The sequence below is a fragment of the Actinia tenebrosa genome, unplaced genomic scaffold (genome assembly GCF_029948245.1).
Source record: "Actinia tenebrosa isolate PJP-AT-01 unplaced genomic scaffold, QUT_ActTen_1.0 PGA_scaffold13__45_contigs__length_12533684, whole genome shotgun sequence".
NCBI lineage: Eukaryota > Metazoa > Cnidaria > Anthozoa > Actiniaria > Actiniidae > Actinia > Actinia tenebrosa.
This window is the reverse complement of record NW_028292573.1, coordinates 7,729,469-7,757,289: the sequence shown is the minus strand read 5'-3', so window position 1 is coordinate 7,757,289 and position 27,821 is coordinate 7,729,469. Positions and strand designations below refer to the sequence as shown.

At 37.3% G+C, this 27,821-nt stretch overlaps 2 protein-coding genes across 2 annotated transcripts; one reads left to right on the top strand and one right to left on the bottom strand.

Moving 5' to 3' along the window:
- Window positions 1-1,033: 1,033 nt before the first annotated feature.
- On the bottom strand, window positions 1,034-2,449 carry LOC116287215 (biogenesis of lysosome-related organelles complex 1 subunit 5). The gene has a single exon (XM_031693864.2). It carries the CDS (start codon window positions 2,408-2,410, stop codon window positions 1,958-1,960), a length of 453 nt encoding a protein of 150 aa, XP_031549724.1. The 5' UTR covers window positions 2,411-2,449; the 3' UTR covers window positions 1,034-1,957.
- Window positions 2,450-2,873: 424 nt separating this feature from the next.
- On the top strand, window positions 2,874-24,244 carry LOC116287235 (zygotic DNA replication licensing factor mcm3). The gene is made up of 24 exons (XM_031693886.2): window positions 2,874-3,025; window positions 4,259-4,371; window positions 4,861-4,900; window positions 5,506-5,588; window positions 6,294-6,379; window positions 7,160-7,290; window positions 8,059-8,133; window positions 8,808-8,891; window positions 9,546-9,625; window positions 10,041-10,146; window positions 10,298-10,428; window positions 12,744-12,800; window positions 13,696-13,793; window positions 14,790-14,863; window positions 14,936-15,070; window positions 15,254-15,343; window positions 15,828-15,912; window positions 17,206-17,393; window positions 17,797-17,886; window positions 18,831-18,920; window positions 19,558-19,608; window positions 21,540-21,756; window positions 22,547-22,661; window positions 23,169-24,244. Exons 1-24 carry the CDS (start codon window positions 2,957-2,959, stop codon window positions 23,368-23,370), a joined length of 2,490 nt encoding a protein of 829 aa, XP_031549746.1. The 5' UTR covers window positions 2,874-2,956; the 3' UTR covers window positions 23,371-24,244.
- The last annotated feature ends 3,577 nt before the right edge of the window (window positions 24,245-27,821 follow it).

Sequence of the window (27,821 nt, the reverse complement as noted above, 5' to 3'; positions counted from 1 at the left end):
GTGGAACCAAATGTAATGTTTTTGTGAGCTAAACAACTAATTCTCAACATGTTGTGTATTATATTCTTTTGTTTTGGCTAGACTCTAAACAACCCTAAGGATTTGATAGCTTGTTCATCATCCATACCATGTTTTCATTGCTACATACTGATTGAGAAAACAGTTCTAAAGTTTTCTAAATAAATGTGATGGGAAGCACAGGTGGCATAGCGGTGAGAGCGCTTGCCTCTCACCAATGAGCAGCAGAGCTCAGTGTCGTATGTGAGTAGAGTTGTTTGTTGGTTCTCTCCTGTGTAGTATGTGAGTAGAGTTGTTTGTTGGTTCTCTCCTGTGTAGTATGTGAGTAGAGTTGCTTGTTGGTTCTCTCCTGTGTAGTATGTGAGTAGAGTTGTTTGTTGGTTCTCTCCTGTGTAGTATGTGAGTAGAGTTGTTTGTTGGTTCTCTCCTGTGTAGTATGTGAGTAGAGTTGCTTGTTGGTTCTCTCCTGTGTAGTATGTGAGTAGAGTTATTTGTTGGTTCTCTCCTGTGTAGTATGTGAGTAGAGTTATTTGTTGGTTCTCTCCTGTGTAGTATGTGAGTAGAGTTGCTTGTTGGTTATCTCCTGTGTAGTATATGAGTTGAGTTGTTTGTTGGTTCTCTCCTGTGTAGTATGTGAGTAGAGTTGCTTGTTGGTTCTCTCCTGTGTAGTATGTGAGTAGAGTTGCTTGTTGGTTCTCTCCTGTGTAGTATGTGAGTAGAGTTGTTTGTTGGTTCTCTCCTGTGTAGTATGTGAGTAGAGTTGCTTGTTGGTTCTCTCCTGTGCTTCGACCATTTTCCGGGTTCTCTGACTTTCCTCTCTCCGTAAAAATCAACTTCTAAATTCTAATTGGAATCCAGTGGAAGAAGAGCCACTCTGTGGATTCCACTGTTAATCCAATTATTTAAATTATATTATTATAAATGTTATAAACAGCATTCTTGTTCTGGGTCTCCTACGTTTTTATGCCATCAATCAAATTGATGTGTTTTGAATAGACCTTGCTTGTCAGTAGCATTGGGCATGTCCATTTGTTTTTTATTCACTATTAATGCATTAATAAACAGTTATTTGCCTCAGGCTCAGTGAATATCAAGGAATATTTACAGAGATGTGAGTGTTCGAGTATTTTTAACACAAGTGAATTGAATAAATAACGGAGAGAGAGTTTTTTTTAAAAGATGTTATTTATCTCTGCAAGAGATATGCATGCTATATTCACCTGTAGGCTGGATTTATTATACACTTATTTTAATAAAGTTAGTCACCTGAAAAGCTACAAAGCTGAGACCGGCGACAAGGATTATGGGTAGATACATTTTACATGTTTCAACCGCTTGATAACTGTGATGGACTTGAGATCTTCTACCAGTTACAAGTTAACCTCCTCTGAGCATCCTCAACTATTGCAGTTTACGTCAAAAGCTTTACTTGTTTGATATAAAACATTTCCCCATGGTTCTCAGCGATCACAGCTTTCTAGGTTTTTGATGACTAACTTTATTGAAATAATTGTATTCACTTGTGTAAAAATACATAGAGGTTATCAGTCGGCTAAGCAGTCCAGTATTTGAGTGAGTCAAAATACATGTAATGAGTAAAAATGCACAGCCGTATCAGATGGTTAGTCTACTGATAAATTGTTTATCATTTACTTCTGCAAAGAAATGCTCAGACTCTCTCTAAACCCTATCGTACCCAGCGCGAGCAGATGAGAAGTGCTGATACGGTCTCATATCAGGCATGGTCTTTTTTCATATCACGCACGTTCTTTGATGAATTAAATGATAATGATAATTATTATTTGTGAAAATGCTTGCCTATGATTGGCGAAATTTGTTTTACAAAATACTTTGCATCAGCCAACCAAAAGAAGTCTTTTTCTTAAACTCATCGTAATCTTTGCCTTCTTCCTTTACTTTAGTACTTTGGAATATTTTTTCAATGTTCTTTTTTGGTTTCTGTTATTCCATATTTTTCTCTAAGTTTTTGAGCTTCTGTTTCAAACTCTTTTTTGATTTTCTCCTCCTCCTCAATCATTTCTTGTTGAAAATTTTCCCAATCTTTCCTCGCTTCTTCTTTGATCTTCTCTCTCCGTTTTTGGTGTGTGTCTTCCTCTTCTTTAACAAGAATATTATGACAGCTTTGTCTTGCAGTTTTCAACTTTTCTTTCAAGTCTTCAAGCAAAACTGCTTGGTCTATAGACTTTGGTATCACATCTTCAATCTGATGCAGTTTTTGCTGAGTTTCTGTTAACCTCTCTACTTCACGATCTTTCCTCTTGCCTTCAAATTCTCTAAGGAAGTATTTACATTCCCCTCCAATCACTGATCTGTGATCAAAAAGTCTTCCATATACCCCAGTTATATTTTTCATCACTTTTTCGCCAGCCATTTTGAAAACAAGAACGAAGAACCACGAAATTTACCCGAATGTATTCCGAGCTTTACTCTTTTACTTCGAGAGTTTGTCGGGCATTCGTCGGAAAAAGCAGGAATCTTAATTTGAGAAAACAATTCTAGTGCTTTATTAAATTTGTATTTTTTTTATAGAATAACTTTTGACATCTCATAAAAAAGATACAAATTGGAAATTACTAAATTATTAATTTGAAATATTTTATAATCATAAAGACTGATTTATCATTTTTCGGTCTTTAAGGCAAAAATATTTGACAACTTGTACATCTAACAAATTTAAGCTCATTAATAATAATTCTATTGAGAAGTTTGTGGTCATTAGAAGTTGTCATATTAGAAAATTACGAGGAAAAATATCCTCTTAAAGTGGGCTTCCTGTGTAAGTTATTCCATATATGGTAAAGTTCGAGTTTGGCGGGAAAATCTAATCACGTGGGTGAAGAGCAGAGCTGGTTCGTGTTGAAGTGAACATAAACCTCGTTGTTTTACTGAAGAATTCTTCCAAAATTCAACTAAAATCATGAGTTTAGACAACGAGCAATACCTCAGAGGGATTCAGAGAGAGTATCTTGACTTCCTTGACGACGATGTAAGTAGGATTTCGTTAACTTTCTAGTGTATTTTGTGAGATATTTTGATGTGTTCGCGATGGCTGTTGATTGAAGTTTGTACAACGTTAGAAAATGTGTTCAAAGTTAACTCTTTTGTCACTCGATCTCCCTCTAAACAACACTATAACACCTCTATACCTTCCTTCTAGCGAAAATGTTAAGGTTTTAACTAATCTTTGCCACTAAAGAGTTTTAACTGGAACTTTATTTTTCCCGGGAAAATATGTCATCGAGTCACATGTTTCATTGAAATGATTTTCAACTTTTCTGTTTTTTTTCTCCTCAATGTTTTCGATTTATCTTCCATAATTCTAAACATTATTCAAAGTTAAATGCAAGACAGCTAAATCTATTGTTTGAAAAAAAAAATTTCTTAAAATATTGTTTGTGAAATTTAACGTTTACTATACCTTATGAATATTCACGACTTATGTTATATCACACAAGTGATAATAATAATGATAATAATTTTTTGAATATTTTTTTAGTCTTAATTTTCATCTTTTGTTATATTCTCTTGTGGTGAGCTGTTAATACTGATCAGCATCATTACTATAGCATAGCTTTATCAATTTAATTATGCAAAGAATGTGTGTGATACAGGAAAAGATCATTCCTGATATGAGACCGCATCAGCACTTGTCATTTGCTTGCGATCTGGTACTATAGAGTTTAGAGGGAGTTTGAGCATTTCTTTGCAGAATTAAATAATAAACAACTTATCAGTAGCTAAGCATCTGATACGGCTGTGCATTTTTACTTGTCACTCATAGTTTGTAAATACTCTGTGACTCATAAAAATACACAGCCATATCAGATGCTTAGCCGACTGATAACCTCTTATTATTTACATCTTCCATGCCCCATAATGCTTTTCAATCTAAGATGGCCACCGTATTGTGGAAGAAGCCATTTTGCAACTTTTAATTATTTAAGTCTGAGGGGGGTGGGGGTGGAAATGTTTTTTAAGCAAAAATTTTTACAGACCCCAACCTAGTAGCATACATGTTTTTTAGGTACCCCCTTCAATCGTTCATAAAATCCTCCCAATCTTCCTTTTTACCTTTCAAGGCTACTCCACTAAAAGAAATTTGAGGGCCCCTCATTTTCTCCTCCACCCCCCTCCCCCCATCTTAAATAATGACTGATTCCTAACAACACCTTACGCAGTAGTTTTATATTGAAGTATATTTATTGTTGCTGTGTTGTAGGAGGATCAAGGGGTGTACCATGGCAAAGTGAGGGACATGATCTCTAGAAATCAATGTCGTCTGATTGTGAATGTCAATGACCTGCGGCGAAAAAATGAGAAACGAACAAACCTGTGAGTATAGAATAGCAGATATTAGAGTTACACACTATTGCCTTCAAACAACAATTGTTTAAAAGTGAAACATTTGGGTCAATACAACAAAATGTATTGAAATTGACCCAAATATATGAGTGTAATATAATGTCCACATGATATGCTGTCAGCATTTGGAACTTCTTTGAATAATATTTGTTGAAATTTGCATTCTTTACTTTATCTTTGGTATTCTTCGATTGCATGTTACATCATCGCGGCCTCTCAAGGGAGCGCTGATACCATTTAACAAAAGATTTCTTATTAGTATCCATTGTTAACGGCACCACAATGGCCGCCATGCTTTTGTCTTTTCACTCTCTTGGGAATGCTTACAACCCAACAGTTTGTTGATATTTAGAGACTGAAATTTGGGGTTTCAAATGATCTCGTTATCAAGAAATACAGAAGTATTTTATGAAAATGGGAAAAGATAGAATTATTCACCAATGTATATTTGTTTTCCAGATTACTAAATAAAGGATTTGAAGAGCTTTTGGCATTTCAGGTAACATTTAATTGTTAGATTTTCATTTATCTGTAGTGGTGTTTTATATGTTACTTCTCATCCCCTTGAATTCTGATTTCCCAGGGTAAAAAGGAGATTTGAGACATGAATCCTATTTTGACTTGCATCCAGCTAATGTTAGCCATTCAAAATCAAGAAAATTTTCAAAACTGAGATGTTACGTTTCCTCTTGAAATTATGGATTTTCAGGCAACAAAATGAAAAAAAAAAAAAATTTGCTAACATGGGCTTGATAACAGGACACAATAATGAGTGAATTTTATATTTTTATTGCAATTCTAATTCTAATTCTAATTCTGATGCGTTTACCAATCCTGGGTGGACAGCTTGATGCCTAACAGGCCTTGTGGCCCAATTGATAAGGCAGCTGGTTAGCACGGGCACTGAAGATGGTCATCGCCAGCGTCTTCAGTGGATCCTTTACGTCCGCCTTATACAGGGTTATATAGTGAAGCAGGCATGTTCTTATTTTTCGCTGGTCAATTTTCGCAGGCTTTATGACATCTCAGTTTTGCGTGACATCATTTCTGTGTCACTATTTCAGATTATCTGGATGACCACCATATTTAATTTTTTTTTTTCAGAATGCATTAAAGGAGTTTGTAGGCACCGTTGATACAGCTTACGGTAAAAAATACGAAGAATTCTTTATTGGTTTTGAAGGAAGGTAAGGCCATTCATTCGATAGACCCCTTGCATGTGATGTCAAAGGATCTCAATTTGGAGGACAAAACAAAAGAATTTTGATCTCCTGAGAATTGGATACCTATCGTTTCTAAACCTATTTGAGAAGGCAGCATGGTCAAGTGGTCATAGCGACGGTCTCGCAATCTGATGGTGCTATGTTTGAGTCCCTCTGTGGCCACTAGCTGAGACTGTATTTGTCCTGATTTCTGATTAGTTCAAATCCAGTTTCTCGACCATGCTTGTAAATAGCCAACTGGTTCACCTCCTTGCCAGTTGGGATTCTTAACTCACTTTATGTTTCTAAGTTTTTTCTACATTTAAGTTTATTAATTTGTGTACTACACTGTAAACTAGAGGTTAGCTAAGTGTACTCTCCACGTTAAATAAGGTTGTTTATTTATTAGAAATATAGATAAGTTATAGTGCTTGGGAACGAGGTTATTCCGGGCGAAAGCCCTTAGAATAGCCCGGAATAACCTCGTTCCCAAGCACTATAACTTATCTATATTTCTATATCTTTATGTATTTCATAAGTGCTACGCGGTCCACATATTCTCATCTTATTTATTTATTTATTGTTTTGTCCTTGTAATTGAGCGGCATTCTGCCGTACTGCAAGGGGTATATTAGTATATTATTTTACAAAGCAGCAGTCAACATTGTATTTCATTTATTTTGCCCCCAGTTTTGGTTCTAAACATGTCACCCCCAGATCACTATCTTCAAGATTTCTTGGCTCTGTAGTGTGCCTTGAGGGAATCGTTACAAAATGTAAGTATTGTGCATATGACTCTCCTTAATATTCAGACAACCATGCAGTAGAGCAATTTTCATATGAGTGGGAAACATATATTAATGACTTAAGGTATGCACACGGCACAACATGCTTTTATGGCTAAGCGCAATAGAACAGCAATGTATAAAACTATATAAATTATATTATCATCATCATCATCACCATCATCATCGCCATCATCATCATCATCATCATCACCATCACCATCATCATCATCATCATCATCATCACCATCATCACCATCATCATCATCATCACCATCATCATCGCCATCATCATCATCATCATCATCACCATCATCATCACCATCATCATCGCCATCATCGTCACCATCATCAGCAACACCACCACTGTATGGTTGCCACAAAGTATATAAAATAGACTGGAGACTTTTAAGTGTGTTTCATGAAAGCATTTACTAGAGCATGTGGCAAGAAGCGAATACATTAGTAACATGAAACTACATTTAATATAATTATACTGAGGATCACGTGTATCGTTACAGGATCATGTATATCGTTATAACCACCACCACCACCATCATCACCATCACCATCATCATCACCATCACCATCACCATCACCATCATCACCATCACCATCACCATCATCATCACTATCACCATCATCATCACCATCACCACCATCACCATCACCATCGTCATCATTTATAATATTATAGTATAATTTTCGTAAGACCACCACTATCCCTACATCTATCAACATTCAATATCAACCTTTACTTGCTTTTACCAGGTTCATTGGTCAGACCAAAGGTGGTACGCAGCGTGCATTACTGTCCTAAGACCAAGAAAACACTAGTGAGAAGATATACAGATATGACATCACTAGATGCAGCACCAACAAGCTCTGTCTATCCCACAAAGGTTTGTTGGCCTTTATACTTTAAAGATCTGTCTACTGTAGATAGTCAGGCTCTAAGAAACTCACATTATGACACTTATTATTTTGGGGGGGGGGGGGGTAGTACCGTTGACACTATCTTGTTCAGATACTAGACATTGGGTTAGTAACTCTAAATCCAGTAGCCTAGCATTAAAACCATTAAACTCAAGGCAAAGCTAATGAAAAATTATAGAAAATAATATATTAGCAACTAAAAGAACGCATAACATTTACTTGGCGACATTTAGGATATAGAATGTTCTCCTATTACGAAACTTAATGAAAACCCTGTTGCTTCATGATCAAATAGAATATGAAATAAAAAATCTAATAATAATGATAATAATAATAATAGTCAATAATAAAAAATATTATCATCAACGAAAATCTACAATGTACTTACAAAAATTATTTGATGTCTTGACTTATAAAACACACAACAAAATTACTCGATACTGATTGGACAAAAGAAGTACGATTAAATCCTAAAATGTACTTTGCATGGTCCTATTAAATTGCTTAATTTTGTTGAGCGTATTATAAACAAAAAATCACACAATCTTCAGGTACGATTCGGAATTTATAGATACTCATGATGTTTTTAAGGTTTTCAAATTGAACTCCCCTAAAAGGCTCGTCCAATTTGAGAACCTTCAAAATATCAGTCTAACCTATGAATTTCGAATTGTACTCGAGATCATGCAATTTCCTATACAAATGGACTTATTTATGATGGTGCGCCATGATAGGATGAAGATGGGAATCCATTAGAGACTGAATATGGCCTTTCAACATACAAGGATCATCAAACATTCACTATTCAGGTAATGGAGTGTTATGGTATGTTGTTGAAAACAATATCCAGCCAGAATCAGATCTTGTTCAGTCAAATCTTTGCCTTGCAAAGAAATTCATTTTGAAGAAATCCAGAAATTCAAAGTCATTATGACCATTAAACGTTGAGCCAGAAACACGGTAGCTAAAACTAATTTGACTGGTGACTGATCAGCCATTTAAGCCTTGTGTATGCCTAATCCACTGTCTTCCCATTTCAGACCATGTGTCATTCCCTAGAGTATCATTTCTTTGTTTAATGGTTGTGCATGAGAAAACACATGAATATGGATACAACTCAAACAAAGAATCTTATTCTTAAGACCATGTGTCATTCCCTAGAGTATCATTTCTTTGTTTAATGGTTGTGCATGAGAAAACACATGAATATGGATACCACTCAAACAAAGAATCTTATTCTCAAGAGAATGTGTCATTCCCTAGAGTATCATTTCTTTGTTTAATGGTTGTGCATGAGAAGACACATGAATATGGATACAACTCAAACAAAGAATCTTATTCTCAAGAGAGTGACACGTGGGCTGAAATGGGCCGGACATGCGACCAATAGGATTTGGTCCATTATCAGTGTGATTTAGTGTTTGATTAGAAATATACAAAAATAATGAAATAAAAGTGAATTTAATATTATTTTTTCTCACAGGAAATGCCAGAGAGGGCACCAGCAGGGCAGTTGCCCAGATCAGTGGACATCATCGCCGATAATGATCTTGTCGACAAATGCAAGGTACATAGTAACCAAACATTTTGTCCAAGTCCTGTGCAATATTCACTTCAATTTATAAAATAACTGTTGTAAATCTTGCATTCTGATTGGTTGGGAGGGTGTGAATTATGAGAGCACACAGCACACATGCACACTTTCTACTGGTCATTTGTATACAAAATAACAGTTAATCTAATTTGTATTTTATAAAAGAAATGTGTATTCAAAAATATATTATGGCACATTTGAGACAATGAAAATTGATGAACTGTCAAAATAGTGCAAAATTAGCCAATAAACAATGAGCTTCACTACATTCCAGCGTCACCTAATAAGCTCGGAGTGATACATGGGCTGTTGAAATTTAAATTTTAGGCCCCGTCCACACTATGCGGGATAAATTTGAATATGAAGTTTTATTTATTCAGTTCCATTTGGAAAATTCATTTTCGGTGAAAAATGTTTCCAGATTCGCCCGCGCTAGTGTGGACAGTAGGCTTAAACGAATAAATAAAAATTCACAATCAAATTTATCTGGCATAGTGTGGACGGGGCCTAAGACTGAAACAACCAAAAATCCAATAATAAACTGAATAATGCAGTGTAAGGGGTGAACACTTCATGTCATTTGGCAGCTGTAGTAAACTATTTTCTTTATTGTTTAATTGATCTTAGCCTGGGGATAGAGTACAAATAGTTGGTACTTTCCGTTGCTTGCCGTCAAAGAAGGCTGGATTCACAGCGGGTACATTCAGGTTAGTAAGACAATGGACTCCAGAACTATAGATCTTTTCAGCTCTGACGTAATGTTTTCCCATTTCAGACCACATGTCATTCCCTAGAGTATCATTTCTTTGTTTAATGATTGCACATGAGAAGACACATGAGTATGGATACAACTCAAACAAAGAATCTTATTCTCAAGGGAATGACATGTGGCCTGAAATGGGAAAATATTACCCCAAGCTGAAGAGGTCTATTAGGAAGTTTTGATGCTCTTCATAATGTTTTTATGTGGAAATCAAAGCTTGTGTGGCGTTGAATTGTTGAGAGGAAAGTGCTGTGCCACCCATGCTACCCTGGATGGGAGTCCCTTAACAAAGACATGCAGCTTTTTTTTTTTATAAGAAAGAGGGATAGCCGAGTTATTTATGTCTGTTTTATTTTCAGGACCGTGTTGATAGCTAATAATGTTCAAGTCATGAGCAAAGAAGTTGCACCCAACTTCTCTGCAGCAGACGTTGCAAAGATCAAGAAGTTCAGCCGCAGCAAACAGGTATGAAATATAGGGATGTCATGATACTCCATCCCATTCATCCCATCCATCCCTCTATCCCATTCATCCATCCATCCCTCCCATCCATCCCATCCATCCATCTCATCCATCCATCCATCCATTCTTGGCTAACAGATAGATTTTATATCAGGATGTGTTTGAGATGTTGTCCAAATCCCTTGCACCATCCATTCATGGTCATGAGTACATCAAGAAAGCTGTTCTCTGCCTCCTTCTTGGAGGCTCTGAAAAGATCCTTGAAAACGGCACCAGACTTAGAGGGTGAGCCAATGATAGTTGATAAGCCTAGTGGTAAAAAATGGTAAACTTAAATAAAACTAATGAAGCTTGATATTTTTAATGCACATATTTCATATGCATATGCTCACATGCATGCTTTCTAGATCGAATTAGAATTTAGAAGTTGATATTTGCAGAGGGAAGAAAACTGCAGAACCCAGAGAAAAACCCTCTAAGCACAGGAGAGAACCAACAAACAACTCTACTCACATACTACACAGGAGAGAACCAACAAACAACTCTACTCACATACTACACAGGAGAGAACCAACAAACAACTCTACTCACATACTACACAGGAGAGAACCAACAAACAACTCTACTCACATACTACACAGGAGAGAACCAACAAATAACTCTACTCACATACTACACAGGAGAGAACCAACAAACAACTCTTCTCACATACTACACAGGAGAGAACCAACCAAACAACTCTACTCACAAACTACACAGGAGAGAACCAACAAACAACTCTACTCACATACTACACAGGAGAGAACCAACAAACAACTCTACTCACATACTACACAGGAGAGAACCAACAAACAACTCTACTTACATACTACACAGGAGAGAACCAACAAACAACTCTACTCACATACTACACAGGAGAGAACCAACAAACAACTCTACTCATATACTACACAGGAGAGAACCAACAAACAACTCTACTCACATACTACACAGGAGAGAACCAACAAACAACTCTACTTACATACTACACAGGAGAGAACCAACAAACAACTCTACTCACATACTACACAGGAGAGAACCAACAAACAACTCTACTCACATACTACACAGGAGAGAACCAACAAACAACTCTACTCATATACTACACAGGAGAGAACCAACAAACAACTCTACTCACATACTACACAGGAGAGAACCAACAAACAACTCTACTTACATACTACACAGGAGAGAACCAACAAACAACTCTACTCACATACTACACAGGAGAGAACCAACAAACAACTCTACTCACATACTACACAGGAGAGAACCAACAAACAACTCTACTTACATACTACACAGGAGAGAACCAACAAACAACTCTACTCACATACTACACAGGAGAGAACCAACAAACAACTCTACTCACATACTACACAGGAGAGAACCAACAAGCAACTCTACTCACATACTACACAGGAGAGAACCAACAAACAACTCTACTACATACTACACAGGAGAGAACCAACAAACAACTCTACTTCACATACTACACAGGAGAGAACCAACAAACAACTCTACTCACATACTACACAGGAGAGAACCAACAAACAAACTCTACTCACATACTACACAGGAGAGACCAACAAACAACTCTACTCACATACTACACAGGAGAGAACCAACAAACAACTCTACTCACATACTACACAGGAGAGAACCAACAAACAACTCTACTCACATACTACACAGGAGAGAACCAACAAACAACTCTACTCACATACTACACAGGAGAGAACCAACAAACAACTCTACTTACATACTACACAGGATAGAACCAACAAACAACTCTACTCACATACTACAGTGACAGGGGAGAACCAACAAACAACTCTACTCACATACTACACAGGAGAGAACCAACAAACAACTCTACTCACATACTACACAGGACAGAACCAACAAACAACTCTACTCACATACTACAGTGACAGGGGAGAACCAACAAACAACTCTATTCACATACTACACAGGAGATAACCAACAAACAACTCTACTCACATACTACACAGGAGAGAACCAACAAACAACTCTACTCATATACTACACAGGAGAGAACCAACAAACAACTCTACTCACATACTACAGTGACAGGGGAGAACCAACAAACAACTCTATTCACATACTACACAGGAGAGAACCAACAAACAACTCTACTTACACACTACACAGGAGAGAACCAACAAACAACTCTACTCACATACTACACAGGAGAGAACCAACAAACAACTCTACTCACATACTACAGTGACAGGGGAGAACCAACAAACAACTCTACTCACATAGGACTAGTCTGAAGGTCAAACCAGGGGGGTCGTATTGAGGAGAGGCGAGCGCTTTTCATGCTATGCCAACTGTTTCCCAATGGTGCATTAATTGTATGCTGTATTACATGCAAGGCCCTGTCCCTCGTTCAAATCGTCATATATTGCAAGACTGTATACTGTTATCAAATATAAACGTTATATGATGCGTTTTTATATTATTATTATTATTATTATTATTATTATTATTATCATCATCATCAAATATAAATAACCTCTTGTTATTATTAACAGAGATATCAACATCCTTCTGATTGGTGACCCCTCTACTGCCAAGTCACAAATGCTCAGGTATTGTTACAATGTAAACAAACATAAGGCCAAATAAAAAAAAAGTGTTTCCTGTTGCATGAGAAAATAATAATTGGGTTCAGTAGGTCGGATTTTTTTTTCTTACTGATACAACAGCTTACTGGGAACCCTGTGGTGCTTTTGAAAATGGAAAAAATATTAGGTTCGGCAAAAATCGGCAAGAAAATTAGGGTTGGTCACGCAACAGGAAACACTTATTTTTTTGTTTGGCCTTACTAGGAAAATATCATATGCTCTTGGCAGGACTTGAACCCATGTCATTGGTATTTTAGATGTGTTAACCACTATACTACAAAGACCAACCATTCTAAAACACAGTCAGTCAAAGAAATATAAAGCAGCTGTTGGGATCCGTGGGTGATATCTTTTCTCTAAGGGAGAAAAAAGTCTAAAAAGTCGAACACTGTAAAGGGGTTATGCAGATAATAGAGTGCAGATAATAATTGATATGTCAGTTGATATGTGTTGTGTTACAAGTTACAAGGCTTAGTACGATTTCTGTCTCAACGAAAGAGTTGACATCAATCAAAAAGTTTCCATGACATTGCGGGAAAATACAAAGTTTACAAGAGCACATGCCTATGTAATGTCATGAAAATGCCTTGATTGAAGTCCACTAAAATCGAGTTTGTTGCATTAGCGAAATGTACAATTTCATGCATGTGATTGGAAGGGGCTGTAATGGTACACTGCGTGTAATAACTAGTAGCTGGGAAACACCAACCGATTGCACAGTTACTTCTATCTATGACAGTTGTTTTATAAAATTTACTAATACCAACCATCTAGGACAATACAGCAACCATCTTCAACAAATACTTGAGATTCTTGGATAATTAATTCTTGGATATTAAAATCTCTGATATGCTTCTAGATATGTTCTACATTGTGCGCCAAGAGCCATCCCAACCACTGGTCGAGGATCATCAGGGGTGGGTCTGACAGCTGCCGTCACTACTGACCCTGAAACAGGTCAGTATTAATATCGTGGTATACCTCCCCCATGGAGGGGTGGGGAGGGTCTGAGGAGGGTATATTATGTAGTACCAGAAAATATCCATACCTCCCCCATGGAGGGGGATTGTGATTTCCAAGGGGTGGGGAGGGTCCGAGGAAGGTATATTATGTAGTACCAGAAAATATCCATACCTCCCCCATGGAGGGGGGATTGGAATTTCCAAAGGGTTGGGAGGGTCTGAGGAGGGTATATTGTGTAGTACCAGAAAATATCCATACCTCTCCCATGGAGGGGGATTGGAATTTCCAAAGGGTTGGGAGGGTCTGAGGAGGGTATATTGTGTAGTACCAGAAAATATCCATACCTCTCCCATGGAGGGGGATTGGAATTTCCCTGGGGTGGAGATGGTCTGAGGAGGGTATATTGTGTAGTACCAGAAAATATCCATACCTCCCCCATGGAGGGGGATTGGAATTTCCAAAGGGTTGGGAGGGTCTGAGGAGGGTATATTGTGTAGTACCAGAAAATATCCATACCTCTCCCATGGAGGGGGATTGGAATTTCCCTGGGGTGGAGATGGTCTGAGGAGGGTATATTGTGTAGTACCAGAAAATATCCATACCTCCCCCATGGAGGGGGATTGGAATTTCCAAAGGGTTGGGAGGGTCTGAGGAGGGTATATTGTGTAGTACCAGAAAATATCCATACCTCTCCCATGGAGGGGGATTGGAATTTCCCTGGGGTGGAGATGGTCTGAGGAGGGTATATTGTGTAGTACCATAAAATATCCATACCTCCCGCATGGAGGGGGATGGGAATTTCCCAGCGGTGGGAAGGGTCTGAGGAGGGTATATTGTGTAGTACCAGAAAATATCCATACATCCCCCATGGAGGGGGATTGGAATTTCCAAGGGTTGGGAAGGGCCTGTTGAGGATTGGTATTTTCAAGGGAAATTTTTGCTGGGTAATCCAAAATGAAGGATAGTTATATTTTTTGTTTTGATTGACAGGTGACCGTCATCTTGAAGCAGGAGCCATGGTGCTTGCCGACAGGGGTGTGGTTTGCATTGATGAGTTTGACAAGGTACAACTGGATGACCTAACTTAGATCAACCAGGATTTGATCATAATGGAATATTCTTTATATGTAATTCAGATGAGTGACATTGACAGGACAGCGATCCATGAGGTGATGGAACAAGGCCGTGTTACTATTGCCAAGGCTGGAATCCATGCCAAGCTGAACGCTAGGTGTAGTGTGCTTGCTGCCGCTAACCCTGTATATGGAAGGGTAAGATACTAGAATATAATATCACTTGGATGGGGTGTATGAATAAGGAACATGTATTGGGGACACACTCTGTCATGTGTTTAAAACAACACTTGGAAGGGGTGTATGAAGAAGTTATTAAAATATTGATTCCTAGCCGTCGTGTGATGATGTAACTCAACACGCATGGGTTGTGTTTTTCAGTATGACGAATACAAGAATCCCATGGATAACATTGGCATGCAGGATTCTTTGCTGTCCCGTTTTGACTTGCTGTTTATTGTCTTGGATCAGGTATGGAGACACTCTTCACAGGCATGACTTTGTTTGTAGGGGTGGCTATGTGTGAGTGGATTTGGATTAGAGCAAGGGTGTTAATTTTTTGTGTGGGAGTGATTGTGTGTGTGGGCATGGCTTTGAGTGTAGGCTTGACACTCTTCAAAGGAATGACTTTGTTTGTAGGGGTGAGAGTGAATTTGGATTTTAGCAATGGTGTTAAATTTTTGTGTGGGTGTGACTGTGTGTGTGGGCATGGCTTTGAGTGTAGGCTTGACACTCTTCAAAGGCATGACTTTGTGTGTTGGGGTGGCTTTGTGTGTTGGGGTGGCTTTGTGTGAGAGGGGATTTAGATTTGAGCAAGGGTGTTAATTTTTTGTGTGGGTGTGACTGTGTGTGCGGGCATGGCTTTGAGTGTAGGCTTGGCTTCATATGAGACCCGATTAGGATTAAGACATATTGATCATTCAAGGTAATAAATAAACCTATGTTATTACTACAGATGGACCCTGACAATGACAGAAGGATTTCTGAACATGTCTTGCGAATTCACAGGTTCAGAAAGCCTGGCGAACAAGAGGGGGAAGGTAATAAGTTATGTAGAATAGTTATTATCTATCATTATTACACCCCCTTTAGTGTTTTTTTGAAATAGCTGTATGCTGCAAATCTAGCTTGTTTCTTTAATAGATGCCACAAGAGACAGTATTGTAGTGAACAGCATAACATACAGTCAATGTCATTAACGTTGTCCACCGATAAAAGACATTTACACATTTAAACATTTAGACATATAGACATTTACACATTTAAACATTTAGACATATGTAATGTTTAATAAACGAGCAGGAGTGTTTTATTGGGTATAAAACACGAGGCGCAGCCGAGTGGTTTTAGACCCGATAAAACACGATCTGTGAGATTATTGAACGGCTTAGAAAACTTATGATGTTTGTTCTCATTGTGTACCGATTTTTTTACGAAATGAACCAAGTTTGATAGAGAAAATCCAAGTTAAAGTTTATGCAAATGAAGACGAATCTTTATCCGATATAAAATCACCTTCATGGTCATGATTTCTATTGTGTTTTCTTCATGAATTATTAATGAGTTTTCTAAAGACATTTAGAAAACTCATTAATAATTCATGAGGAAAACACAATAGAAATCATGAGCATGAAGGTGATTTTATATCGGATATAGATTCGTCTTCATTTGCATAAACTTTAACTTGGATTTTCTCTATCGAGCTTGGTTCATTTCGTAAAGAATTCTGTACCATATGAGAACATACATCATGAGTTTTCTAAGCCGTTCAATAAACTCGCAGATCGTGTTTTATCGGGTCTAAAACCACTCGGCTACGCCTCGTGTTTTATACCCGATAAAACACTCCTGCTCGTTTATTAAACAGTACTTAGACATATAGACATATAGACTAAAAGAAATACTATTACGTGTTTCCTCGAATGTTCTGGCATAAAACAAACGCTGAAATACCATTCTCCATCTTAAATTCTCACTAAATGGTCGAGGCATTCTGGATTTTCCATTGACGAATTGAATTTTAAATTTAAAGTTCAGGCTGACGCACACAAGGCAAAGAATACATAATGAAACACGTGACATTTCTTTTAGATGTCTAAATGTGTAAATGTGTAAATGTCTGTTTTCGGTGGACAACGTTAATGACATTGACTGTATATCAAATAGAATGAAGAATATTATTCATTATGGAAAACTAATAAATGATATAAATGATTTTCACTTGTCTCACGATTGAGGGTAATGACCTCAAAATGACCCTCAATCATGAGACAAATGAATAAGTATCATTTGTATATCAAATACCTGAGAAATTCTGTTATATTTTTTTAAAGCTCTTCCATTTGGAGAAGCATCAGACATCCTGTCTACCCGAGACCCAGAAGCTGAAGAAGAAGACGAGGATACACCCATATTTGAGAAGCATGACCCCATGTTATATGGTCCACGCAAGTCTAAGAATGACAAATTTATTTCACTTGCATTTATGAAGAAGTATATCCATGTTGCTAAAGCCATTAAGGTATGTGTATGTGCACTGATGGTCAATCGCTTGAACGTATAGACATGCTCTGCTTCAGTGTTGATCGTCAGACTGTGTTTGTATTGGAATAGACCTTACTCGTGGTGTGACAATGTTTTCCCAATTCAGCGTGACATACCTCTGGGGGAATGAAGAGCTATTGTTTTGAAACTCATCGTGATATCATCGTTATTTCTTTCATATCCTTTGGGATACTCATGAATTTTTCGATGAGTAAAAACAAAAGAAAATGAATCCCCTGGAGGTTTGTCACGCTGAATTGGGAAAACATTATCACACCACAAATAAGGTCTATTAAGAATGAGCAATCTTTGTCATGCGATCTTCATATACCTTCATATGTCAAATATGACCTACTTTGACATGTAATACATTTTTTCAGCCTGCCTTGACAAAAGAAGCTGCTGATAAGATATCCAAAGCCTACTCAGAATTAAGGGATCAAGAAAATGTGTCCAACGAAAGGGCAAAGGTTAGTTTAGCGTTCACCCATGATCTAAAGATCTGAGTTTGAGATTAAATTTGTGTTGCTTTGGGAGTGGCGAGCAGTCTGAGGAGAGCCCTTGAACAAAACCACCGTACTGCTGCAATATCCTGATGGAAGCATAGTATCTTATATAAACATAGATTTCACAAATTGACATCATTTTCTTATGTGACTGTCCTCTTACAATGTGATGACGTAATTTATCGTCAATAAGTGGACAGACCCATAAAAAACTGATGTCTATTTGTTTTTTACAATAACAAATGATAAAAATTTCTTATTTTTTCTGATTGAAACAACTAATGAAAAGAGCGTGCACTTGTTGACGTCAGCTTTATCTTATTGTCTTCTTATTGAGGATTAAAATTAGCCAATAAGCACGCGACAAAATAATTAATTAGCAAGTTGTAAAAAAAAACCATTTTAACATATTTTGACTTGTATTTTACAACTATCACTACCAGTAAGAGTTCTTGCATGAGGGTTGCTCAACACTCAATGGATCAAAATTACTTAGGCATAATGTTTTAACCATTTCAGACTATGTTTCATTCCCTTATGAATGATTCTTTGTTTAAAGGGTATCCATATTCATGTGTCTTCTCATATGAAACTATCAAACAAAGAAATACTCAACAGAATGACGTGTTTATACCACATTCATTATTTACAGCACACAACACTCAAATGTTTATTTTTATGGACGGACGAAAAATGGAGAATGCAGAGAAAAACCCACATGACAAGGGAGAGAACAACAAATCGAACAAGCTCAACTCAAATGCAGCTCAGTTGTGAATTGACCCATGCTTAAACTACACCGGAATGAGAGACAGTGCAATAGTAGCGCATGCCACTCATGCTACCCAGAAATCATTTATGTCAAAAAACATTTAATATTAAATAGTTTGTCTTTGCATTATCTATAGACTACCCCTGTAACAGCAAGAACACTGGAAACCTTGATCCGCCTCTCAACAGCTCACGCTAAAGCAAGAATGAGTAAAACTATTACTGAGGTAAGGTGCTGTAGATACCAGGGGTTACTGAGGTGAGGTGCTATAGATACCAGGGGTTACTGAGGTGAGGTGCTATAGATACCAGGGGTTACTGAGGTGAGGTGCTGTAGATACCAGGGGTTACTGAGGTGAGGTGCTATAGATACCAGGGGTTACTGAGGTGAGGTGCTGTAGATACCTGGGGTTACTGAGGTGAGGTGCTATAGATACCAGGGGTTACTGAGATGAGGTGCTGTAGATACCAGGGGTTACTGAGGTGAGGTGCTGTAGATACCAGGGGTTACTGAGGTGAGGTGCTGTAGATACCAGGGGTTACTGAGGTGAGGTGCTGTAGATACCAGGGGTTACTGACGTGAGGTGCTGTAGATACCAGGGGTTACTGACGTGAGGTGCTGTAGATACCAGGGGTTACTGACGTGAGGTGCTGTAGATATGAGGGGCTACTGAGGTGAGCTGCTGTAGATATTTTTCTCAGCTGATCAATATATGTTTTTATGAGTGAATGAATAAATGGATGAATAAATGAATGGGTGAAAAAATAAATGCATGAATGCATTTACAAGTGTATCGAAGAAAGAGATATTAAGAGAATGAATGAAATAATGAATAAATAAATAACCATCAGTTGTGTTTTTAGAATGATGCTGAAGCTGCTATCAACATGGTCCAGTTTGCTTACTTCCACAAGGTTGGCTATCTGATCACTCTTAAAGTGCATATTTTTATGACACGAAAACAATTTAATGTTGAAAATGTATAGTTTATTGGTACTAATAAGAATATCATGGTTAAATTTGTTTCAAAAACACATTTCTCTAGAAATTTCAAAAAATTTAGCACAAGTTGTGATGTCATTTTGTTTACAAGTCTCCAGATTTAGTTGCAAATACACGAAGTATGTTTGAATGTAGAATCTTAATTTCAGGTAGTATACTTTTCAGTTTACCAACATTTGAAGAGTACTACGTAAAAAATAAATAGATTATGTTTTTTGTTGTTAATTTAAACGAATTACCACAATTTATATTTAGTGTATTACTACCAAATCTAGAGTATGTGTCAACAAAATGACGTCACAAATTGGGCTTAATTTTCTCACATATCTCAAGAAATAAGCTTTTGGAACAAATTTCATTACGATATACATATTATTACTAACAATCTATACATTTTAAGCAATTAATTTTTTTTGTGTCATATACACTTTAAAATACGAACAAAACAAATCACACTTTTCTTCATTCGATTCAACATATTTGTTGTTTCCCAGCTCCTGTAAGTATTGCATTTTGGAAGAGTCTAATGGGAGGGAGCACTGAACCCTTATTGAAGGCATGGATAGGATATTAGAGGCTTCATAGAGACCCCTTATATAAATTATGTTGTTGTGTAAATGCTTATAAAAACAACAGTAAATACAGGGTCTGGAAGGGTATTTGCGGAAGCTGGACAATGGATAAAATATAGCTTGGGTTCTGTGAAATTAGAACAAAATCTTACGTGATTCAGAATATTGGCATCAGTCATGACTTGGGAATTGCTTAACTCACTTGCTGAGATGCAGAATTTAATTGCTTTCGGATTTTTGGGAAAATTTTGGAAATATTAATAAATGTCGTAGGATTCCAGGAAAAGTAGCACTTAGTTGAGATCCGGAACCTCCCTTCCAGACCTTATCATAACATTTCTTCTCCAATTCAACATACCAATAATAATTAGACCTGTGAGTTTGCCATACTCTGACTTACTCACTTAGGTCAACCTAAAATCATTTCAGGGTTTGATAAAGTAGGCCTCTTTAGCTTGGGTGTATTCATTAATAATTCTGTATTCCCTTTAGCTCCACCAACCTCATGAAATAGGTACAATGTAACTGCTCACAAGTCACTGGGGGTGAAAGCACCACTAATTCAAAGTTTGAGTTCCCAAACGGAGAACAGCACAGTGAGAGAATTGCAACAACAAAACTAATTTTTATTTCCAAATTTAGTGCACTCGTTGAGACTTATTGCATGTGGTCTCCACATCCCATAATATCTGGTTCCACAGGGAACCCATAGCTGAGGATAGGCAGTTATTACGATACAATAGTTTTTAATTTTTATTTGAAAAGTGCATTGACCTTGAGCTATCTAACACATCCCTGACTGATGATTAAGAGAGAATTCTTTACGTATTCAAGCAGTGAGTGTCAAAAACTATTTTCTTGAAGAAAGGCTGTTGTACAAGGCTAAAATCTTGTTATTCAGAAAGTTTAACTTGTTTGGAAGTGGAGATGACCGACAAAAGTGGAATCAAAGTGCTAACCCAAACCAAAAAAATTGAATCGAAAATGAGGTTTAGGCCTTCATTTGGTTATTTCCCATATATTTTCTATAAAAAAGCCTGACAAAGCAACATTCTAACACAAATGCAACAAAACATCTTTGTACAATTGAAAATACCGCTTCAAACAAGCATTTTATCATAGTACATCAGTTTGTAACTGTTTAAAAAAGGTTTTGAGTGTTAACCCAAAACGAAAATTGGGATCAAAACTCATACAAAGGTCTAGTTTTTGGCACTTTTTGCCATTATTGCTCGTTATTGAAAAAAATTTCCTCTTAATGTTTAACGCAGGTGGAGAGAAAAGTAAGCAAGAGGAAGCAGCAGTCAGACACAGAAGAGAGCGGCACAGAGGGAGAAGACACAGGGGATGAGGGAACACAGAGAAAGACCAAAAAGACATCGAAGACACCTAAGAAAGCAAAGAAGCAGAAGGTCCCTAAGAAGAAAGAAGGAGAAGAAGGCTATGATCCATTTGATTTTGATAGTGATGAAGAAGAGGGACAAGAGGGTTGGTATTTCATTTATGCTTGATGACGTCCTCTTAAGCTACAGACACACGATGCAACATTGCACACAATGTTGCATGCAATTGATGTTGGAAGCCATGACACACAACGCATTTTGGTGCTCACAACGTTGTTGAATTAGAAAACTATCCTACTTCAGCAGCATTGCCTGCAATGTTGCACGCAATGTTGCACCATGACATTGTGTCTGGGCCTTTACAACAAGTATAAGAATCCTGTTCTTGGTATTCTTCTTACTGGTATCCATCCTCCCTTCCTTTTCTTCCTTCCTTCCTTTTTTTGTCTTCCTTCTTCCTGTCTTCCTTGCTTGCTTCCTTGCTTGCTTCCTTGCTTCCTTGCTTGCTTGGTTCCTTGCTTCCTTGCTTGCTTGCTTCCTTGCTTGCTTGCTTCCTTGGTTCCTTGCTTCCTTCCTTCCTTCTTTCCTTGCTTGCTTGCTTCCTTCCTTCCTTTCTTCCCCCCCTTTCTCCCTCCCTCCCTTCCATCTTCTCTCCCCTTATAAATATCACACAGCGAGGACGCTCCAGCTGTGAACACTTGGATTTTTTTCATGATATTAATTCCTACTGTTTCAAACCATGTTAAATGAGGTATTGAGTTCAAATATCCTAATTGATCAAAATAAATCTTATTTCCAAAAGTATGCATAAATAGATAGTAACAAAAAGTGTTCAAGGTTCAAGATGTCCTCACTGTAATTTGATTCTTGAAGGTTTCTAATCCCATTCTAACTAGGATCAAAATTGACCTGTTCTTAAATACCTACCTTCACAGATGTTGTGGAGAAAATAAAGAAGCGTCGCTCATCCAAGCCAAGTGCTGATGACAGCCAGGCAGAAGAACAAATGGACACAAGTGAAGCAACACAAGGAACAATAACAGATGAACGGTAAGACGATTTCAGTTGTTTTGCCTTCTGCTTTGCTGTAATGAATACGCTTGTTGCTTTAGAAATAGTCTTTAATCAATGTCCTCCTACTCATTAATAATTCATGAGTAAACCAGCCAATCAATGGGCTATTTTGGGTCACATGATGTTACTTAAAACCCGGTAAAGTCTTGTGAAAGGAGTGGATTCAGTCTGTAGTAACTGGAACAAAATTAATTCAGTCCTAGGACTAAGTTGGAACTAATTGCTTGGACTTGAAATCCCGTCCAGTCCTCATTGTCGGCTTTGAAATATTACTTTTCATACTCATTATTATTCAACTTGGAGTAACTGGAACAAAATGTAACTTGTGTAACTTGCTAACTTGGCATAGTTAGCTGAACATACTCCTTGAAAATTCATTTTTAGGTCCTTGTATACTCCTTGAATAGTCCTTGAATTTTAAGTCATTACCTCAGCACAAGCCCTGTATAAGTTACTTAAATGTGAATTATTTCTGTTTGACAGACTTGCAAAGTTTAAAACCTCCTTGGTAAATGCCTTCTCCACTGCTCATGTTCAATCCCTGCCTCTTGCTCAACTGAGGGAGTCGATAAACAAAGACAATGCTGACGCTAAGTATGACGAGCTGGAATTTGACGCAGCCATTCAAATCATGCAAGAAGCTAACCAGATATATGCTGCAGATGACAATGTATTTCTTATTTAACATCCACATTGAAGTATGCATTAGAGATATTTGTTTGCAACATAGAGAGAAGGTAGTGGTGATAATAATTGGTTTATATGTGTATTTAAGTATGCATGGTTTCTAATCATTTTACTGCCAACGATTTTTTTGGGGATTTTCATTGCTATCAGTCAAAAATTACGATAGGTACTGACTGATTAGTTTTGATTGACAGCAGCAAAAAAACAAACTTTAGCAAGCACCTCACGACTTGGTATGAAAACACCAGTAACATGTTTTTACCATGCTTTTTCTTGGTTTAAGATGAAATTTGAAACTAAAAGCAAAATCAAGGCAGGAAAATTAATTTAAGCATGTATAAAGCAACAACATCCAGTTCCTGTAAAACATGGTAAAAACAAGAATAATATTAAGCTAAACTTACACCCCAACCCAGTGTATCCCATGATGCACTGGGGGGAAAATGGTTCAAGTCACTAACTTGATATGTATATTGAGTGTACATATATTTTTCAATACCCAGTTACAATGGACATACTCGGTGGTGCCCGTAATAACAAGCCTCCACAATATCGCAAGTTATTTACAGGCATTTCTTTGTCAGTATTTTTTCACCAGGGATTTTGCTTCTGTCTGTAATATTGGGGTGCCTACGAGGCTAGAGTTGACTGTAGATTGTAATCTTTTGAAGCTTTATTCTATTTCCTGGAAAGTAATACTTTATATTACCAGCAACTTTGTTACCCTACTTTAGGTTACTTGAAGAGTCACACCATATATCTGTGAAACATTTACTAGCTATGTAAGTGCTTAAAAATATTTAGTTAACAATTATTTAGTTGTAAGATAACTTAGAATTCACTCATAAACCAAATAAAGACGAATTGAGGTATTTTTGCTCCTAATGTTCTCCTCTGTTAATATCCACTGTTTTGTACAAAATAGCTGCAATTAGACGACATGTTTGGTTTTGTCAACAAAGTATGTTAATGAAGATATTTAAAACACTAAAATTTGCAATTTATTCATTTAAACTATCAAAGGTATCTTGATATTTAACGTACAGACTTTCTGTTATTCCTCTTTCATTCACTTTTTTCTCTTCTCTTCCTTTTTTCTTTTCTCATTCTTTCTCAGTTGTATTTTCTCTTATTTTCTTTGCTAGCCTGCTTATTTTCAAGTCTCTTGTTTTCATTCCACTTCTCTTTCTTCACCTTCCCTCTCTTCTCTCTTGTCTATTCATTTATCTTTCCTTCTCCTTTATTTCTCCTCTTCTCTTCTGTTCTCTTCTGTTCTCTTCTCTTCTCTTCTCTTCTCTTCTCTTCTGTTGTCTTGTCTTGTCTTGTCTTCTCTTCTGTTCTCTTCTCTTCTCTTCTCTTCTCTTCTCTTCTCTTCTCTTCTCTTCTCTTCTCTTCTCTTCTCTTCTCTTCTCTTCTCTTCTCTTCTCTTCTAGTCTCCAATCCTCTCCTCTCCCATATTTTCCTTTCCCATTCCCATTTTCTCTTTGTTTTAGTCTTGTTTATTAATAATAGCTATAGCCAAACAGTAGCATTTACTATGGATCAGCAAAAGCTACAGCAACTGTGATATACTAACGATTTTCTTTGTTGCACTTACACGCCTGACAATTTATAATTGCCTACGATTTTTCAACTAAGAAAACTTAAAAAATTGAATTTTGCGAAAACGCACCATTCTAAGTAACTTTAATTTAGTAACTTCATAGAATGAGTTTTTCATCACCTGTTTTAATTCAAACACAGTTTCCTTGAACAAAGCAACTTAGTGCGCATTTATTTTTGTGTGGTGGGTGGTTGGGTTGGTCGGTTGGATGGTTGGTGGTTGGGTTGGATTAGTGGTTGGATTAGTGGGTTGGTTGGTAGGTAGGTCAGTTGGTCATTAGGTCAATGGGTGGGTTGGTGGGATGGGTGGGTGGGTGGTTTGGTTTGTGTTGTTGGTTCATATGGTTGGTCCATTAGTGTCCATTAAATAGTCTTCTCCATGGTGGGGGATTGGAATTTCCAAGGGTGGGGAGGGTCTGAGGAGGGTATATTGTGTAGTACCAGAAAATATCCATACCTTCCCCATGGAGTGGTTGTTTTCACGACTCGGTAAAACTCCTACGATTTGCATGATTCATTCACTATTTTACATATCGACAGGGGCGGATCCAGGAATTTTAGAAAGGTGGGGGGGGGGGGGGGGAGGGGAGGTAAATGTTACAAAGGTTTTACCAGGAACTTGCGGAAAAGAGGGGGTGACTCTAGTCACCCAATTTTACTACCCCTGGATCTGCCCCTGTATGTCGCTCCATAGTCGAAATATCCGACTTGGCTTGTCGAATTTGTGCTGGACTCAAACCTTTTCAGTAGAGTCGAACTTACTTGCGACGAACATCATTCGCTAACCATGAGCCAATTTAGAAATTAATAGGTTCGACTGAACTTAGTTCATGGTTGGTTCGACATTTGCCATGGCTAGTTGGGTACATCTATCGGTTTCCCCGCGCTTAACATCATTCCTTTAAATGTTTGGATACGCGGGTACGCAAAGTAGAAGACCCCCCCTCCACTACATTGGGGAAAAAAGACATTTTGTTGCACAATAAACGCCACCACTCTACCCTGCGAGCAGAGATCTTTTTCTGACCCTCAATGGGTTGGCTGGTCCAACACAGACCCTTATATCTATAAGTGGAGGGGTGGTCTACTTCACTGCGTATCCGCGTATCTGCGTATCCACTTCAACATATACCTTCATTGATAACGGGAAAGGAAGCACTAAAAGGACACCTAACGGTAATTTTCAATAAAATCCTAGACAACGGAAAGTTTCCCTCTTCATGGAATCTAGGATATATTGTTCCATTGCATAAAAAGGACGATCCAACGAAAGCTGAAAATTACCGTGGAATAACACTCCTTTCTGCAATTGGCAAAGTTTTTACGGCAATACTTAACAAACGGCTCTATGATTACCTAACTACGAATAATATAATTAAACAGGAACAGGGTGGGTTTAGAAAAAAGCACGGAACAACAGATAGTATTTTTATTCTGAAATCCGTAATCGATAAATATGTTAAAAGTAAGCCACGGAAGAAAAATAATTTCCTTTTTTCCTGCTTTGTAGATTTTCAAAAAGCGTTTGACTGCATCCCAAGGAAAAACTTAATGGCAAAACTTGAAAATGTTGGTATAAATGGAAATTTTCTAAGAGTGATACAATCGATGTACTCCACTGATCAATCAGCAATCAAAGTAAATGGACACATTTCTCCGACATTTTCCTGTTATATGGGTGTTAAACAAGGCTGTATGCTGAGCCCTACGTTATTTAATTTATATCTTCACGATCTGCCTGACTCATTAAATTCGTGTAACAACAATGATGTAATGTTGAATGGCAAACCGATTAGTACTCTTTTATATGCAGATGACCTGGTTCTGTTCTCTAAATCTGCTAAAGGGCTTCAGAAATATCTCGACAAGCTAGAGGCATTTTGTGAACAATCAGGCTTAACAGTTAATATAACAAAGACAAAAGTGATGGTTTTCAATAATACAGGGAAGACAATGAATAACTTCCAATTCTATTTGAACAAATCTAAACTAGAAAACGTTAAATCATATAAATATTTAGGATTAAATTTTACAACCTTTGGAAACTTTACGTTTGCAAAACAAGAATTAAAAAAGCTGCATTAAAGGCACTATTTCAGATGAAAAAACAAATGGGTGAATTTTTCACATCCAATATCAAATTAACTATAAAACTGTTTGACTCGCTTGTTACACCAATACTTCTATACGCAAGTGAGATATGGGGTATCGAAACATTAAGCACCAAAGACCAAGAGCCCATGGAACTTGTTCATTTGAAATTTTGCAAAATGCTCCTCAAGGTGACAAAGAATGCTAGTAACCTTGCATGCAGAGCTGAGTTAGGAAGGTTTCCGCTAAAATGCAAAGCATGCAGTAGAAGCTTTAAATTCTGGCATAAAATTATAAAGTCGGAACTACACCCAAAAAAACTTTCAGCCGAAGTCTACCAAGATATTAAAAATGAAACTAAAAAAGCCTTTTGGAGCATAAAAATTAAAACTACTTTAGAACAACTCGGATTGGGGATAATTTGGATGAAACAAAATGAACTTTCTCCAAGATGGTATGAATATGGAAAAATAATAACCCAAAGAATATATGACATTGAGAGGCAAATTTTATGGAGTAATCTCCACAATGATGAAAGGAAAGACGACAGACATAAAAATAAACTCAGAGTCTTTCGTCAGTTCAAAACGGATTATAACTTTGAAGAATATTTAAGTCAAGTCACCAATATTAAGCACAGAGTGGCGCTTACAAAATTAAGAATTAGTAACCATAAGCTTGAAGTAGAAACGGGGAGGTATAAGAGGCCTTATCTCATTTACGATGAAAGGATTTGCCCAGTGTGTAAGTCGGGAG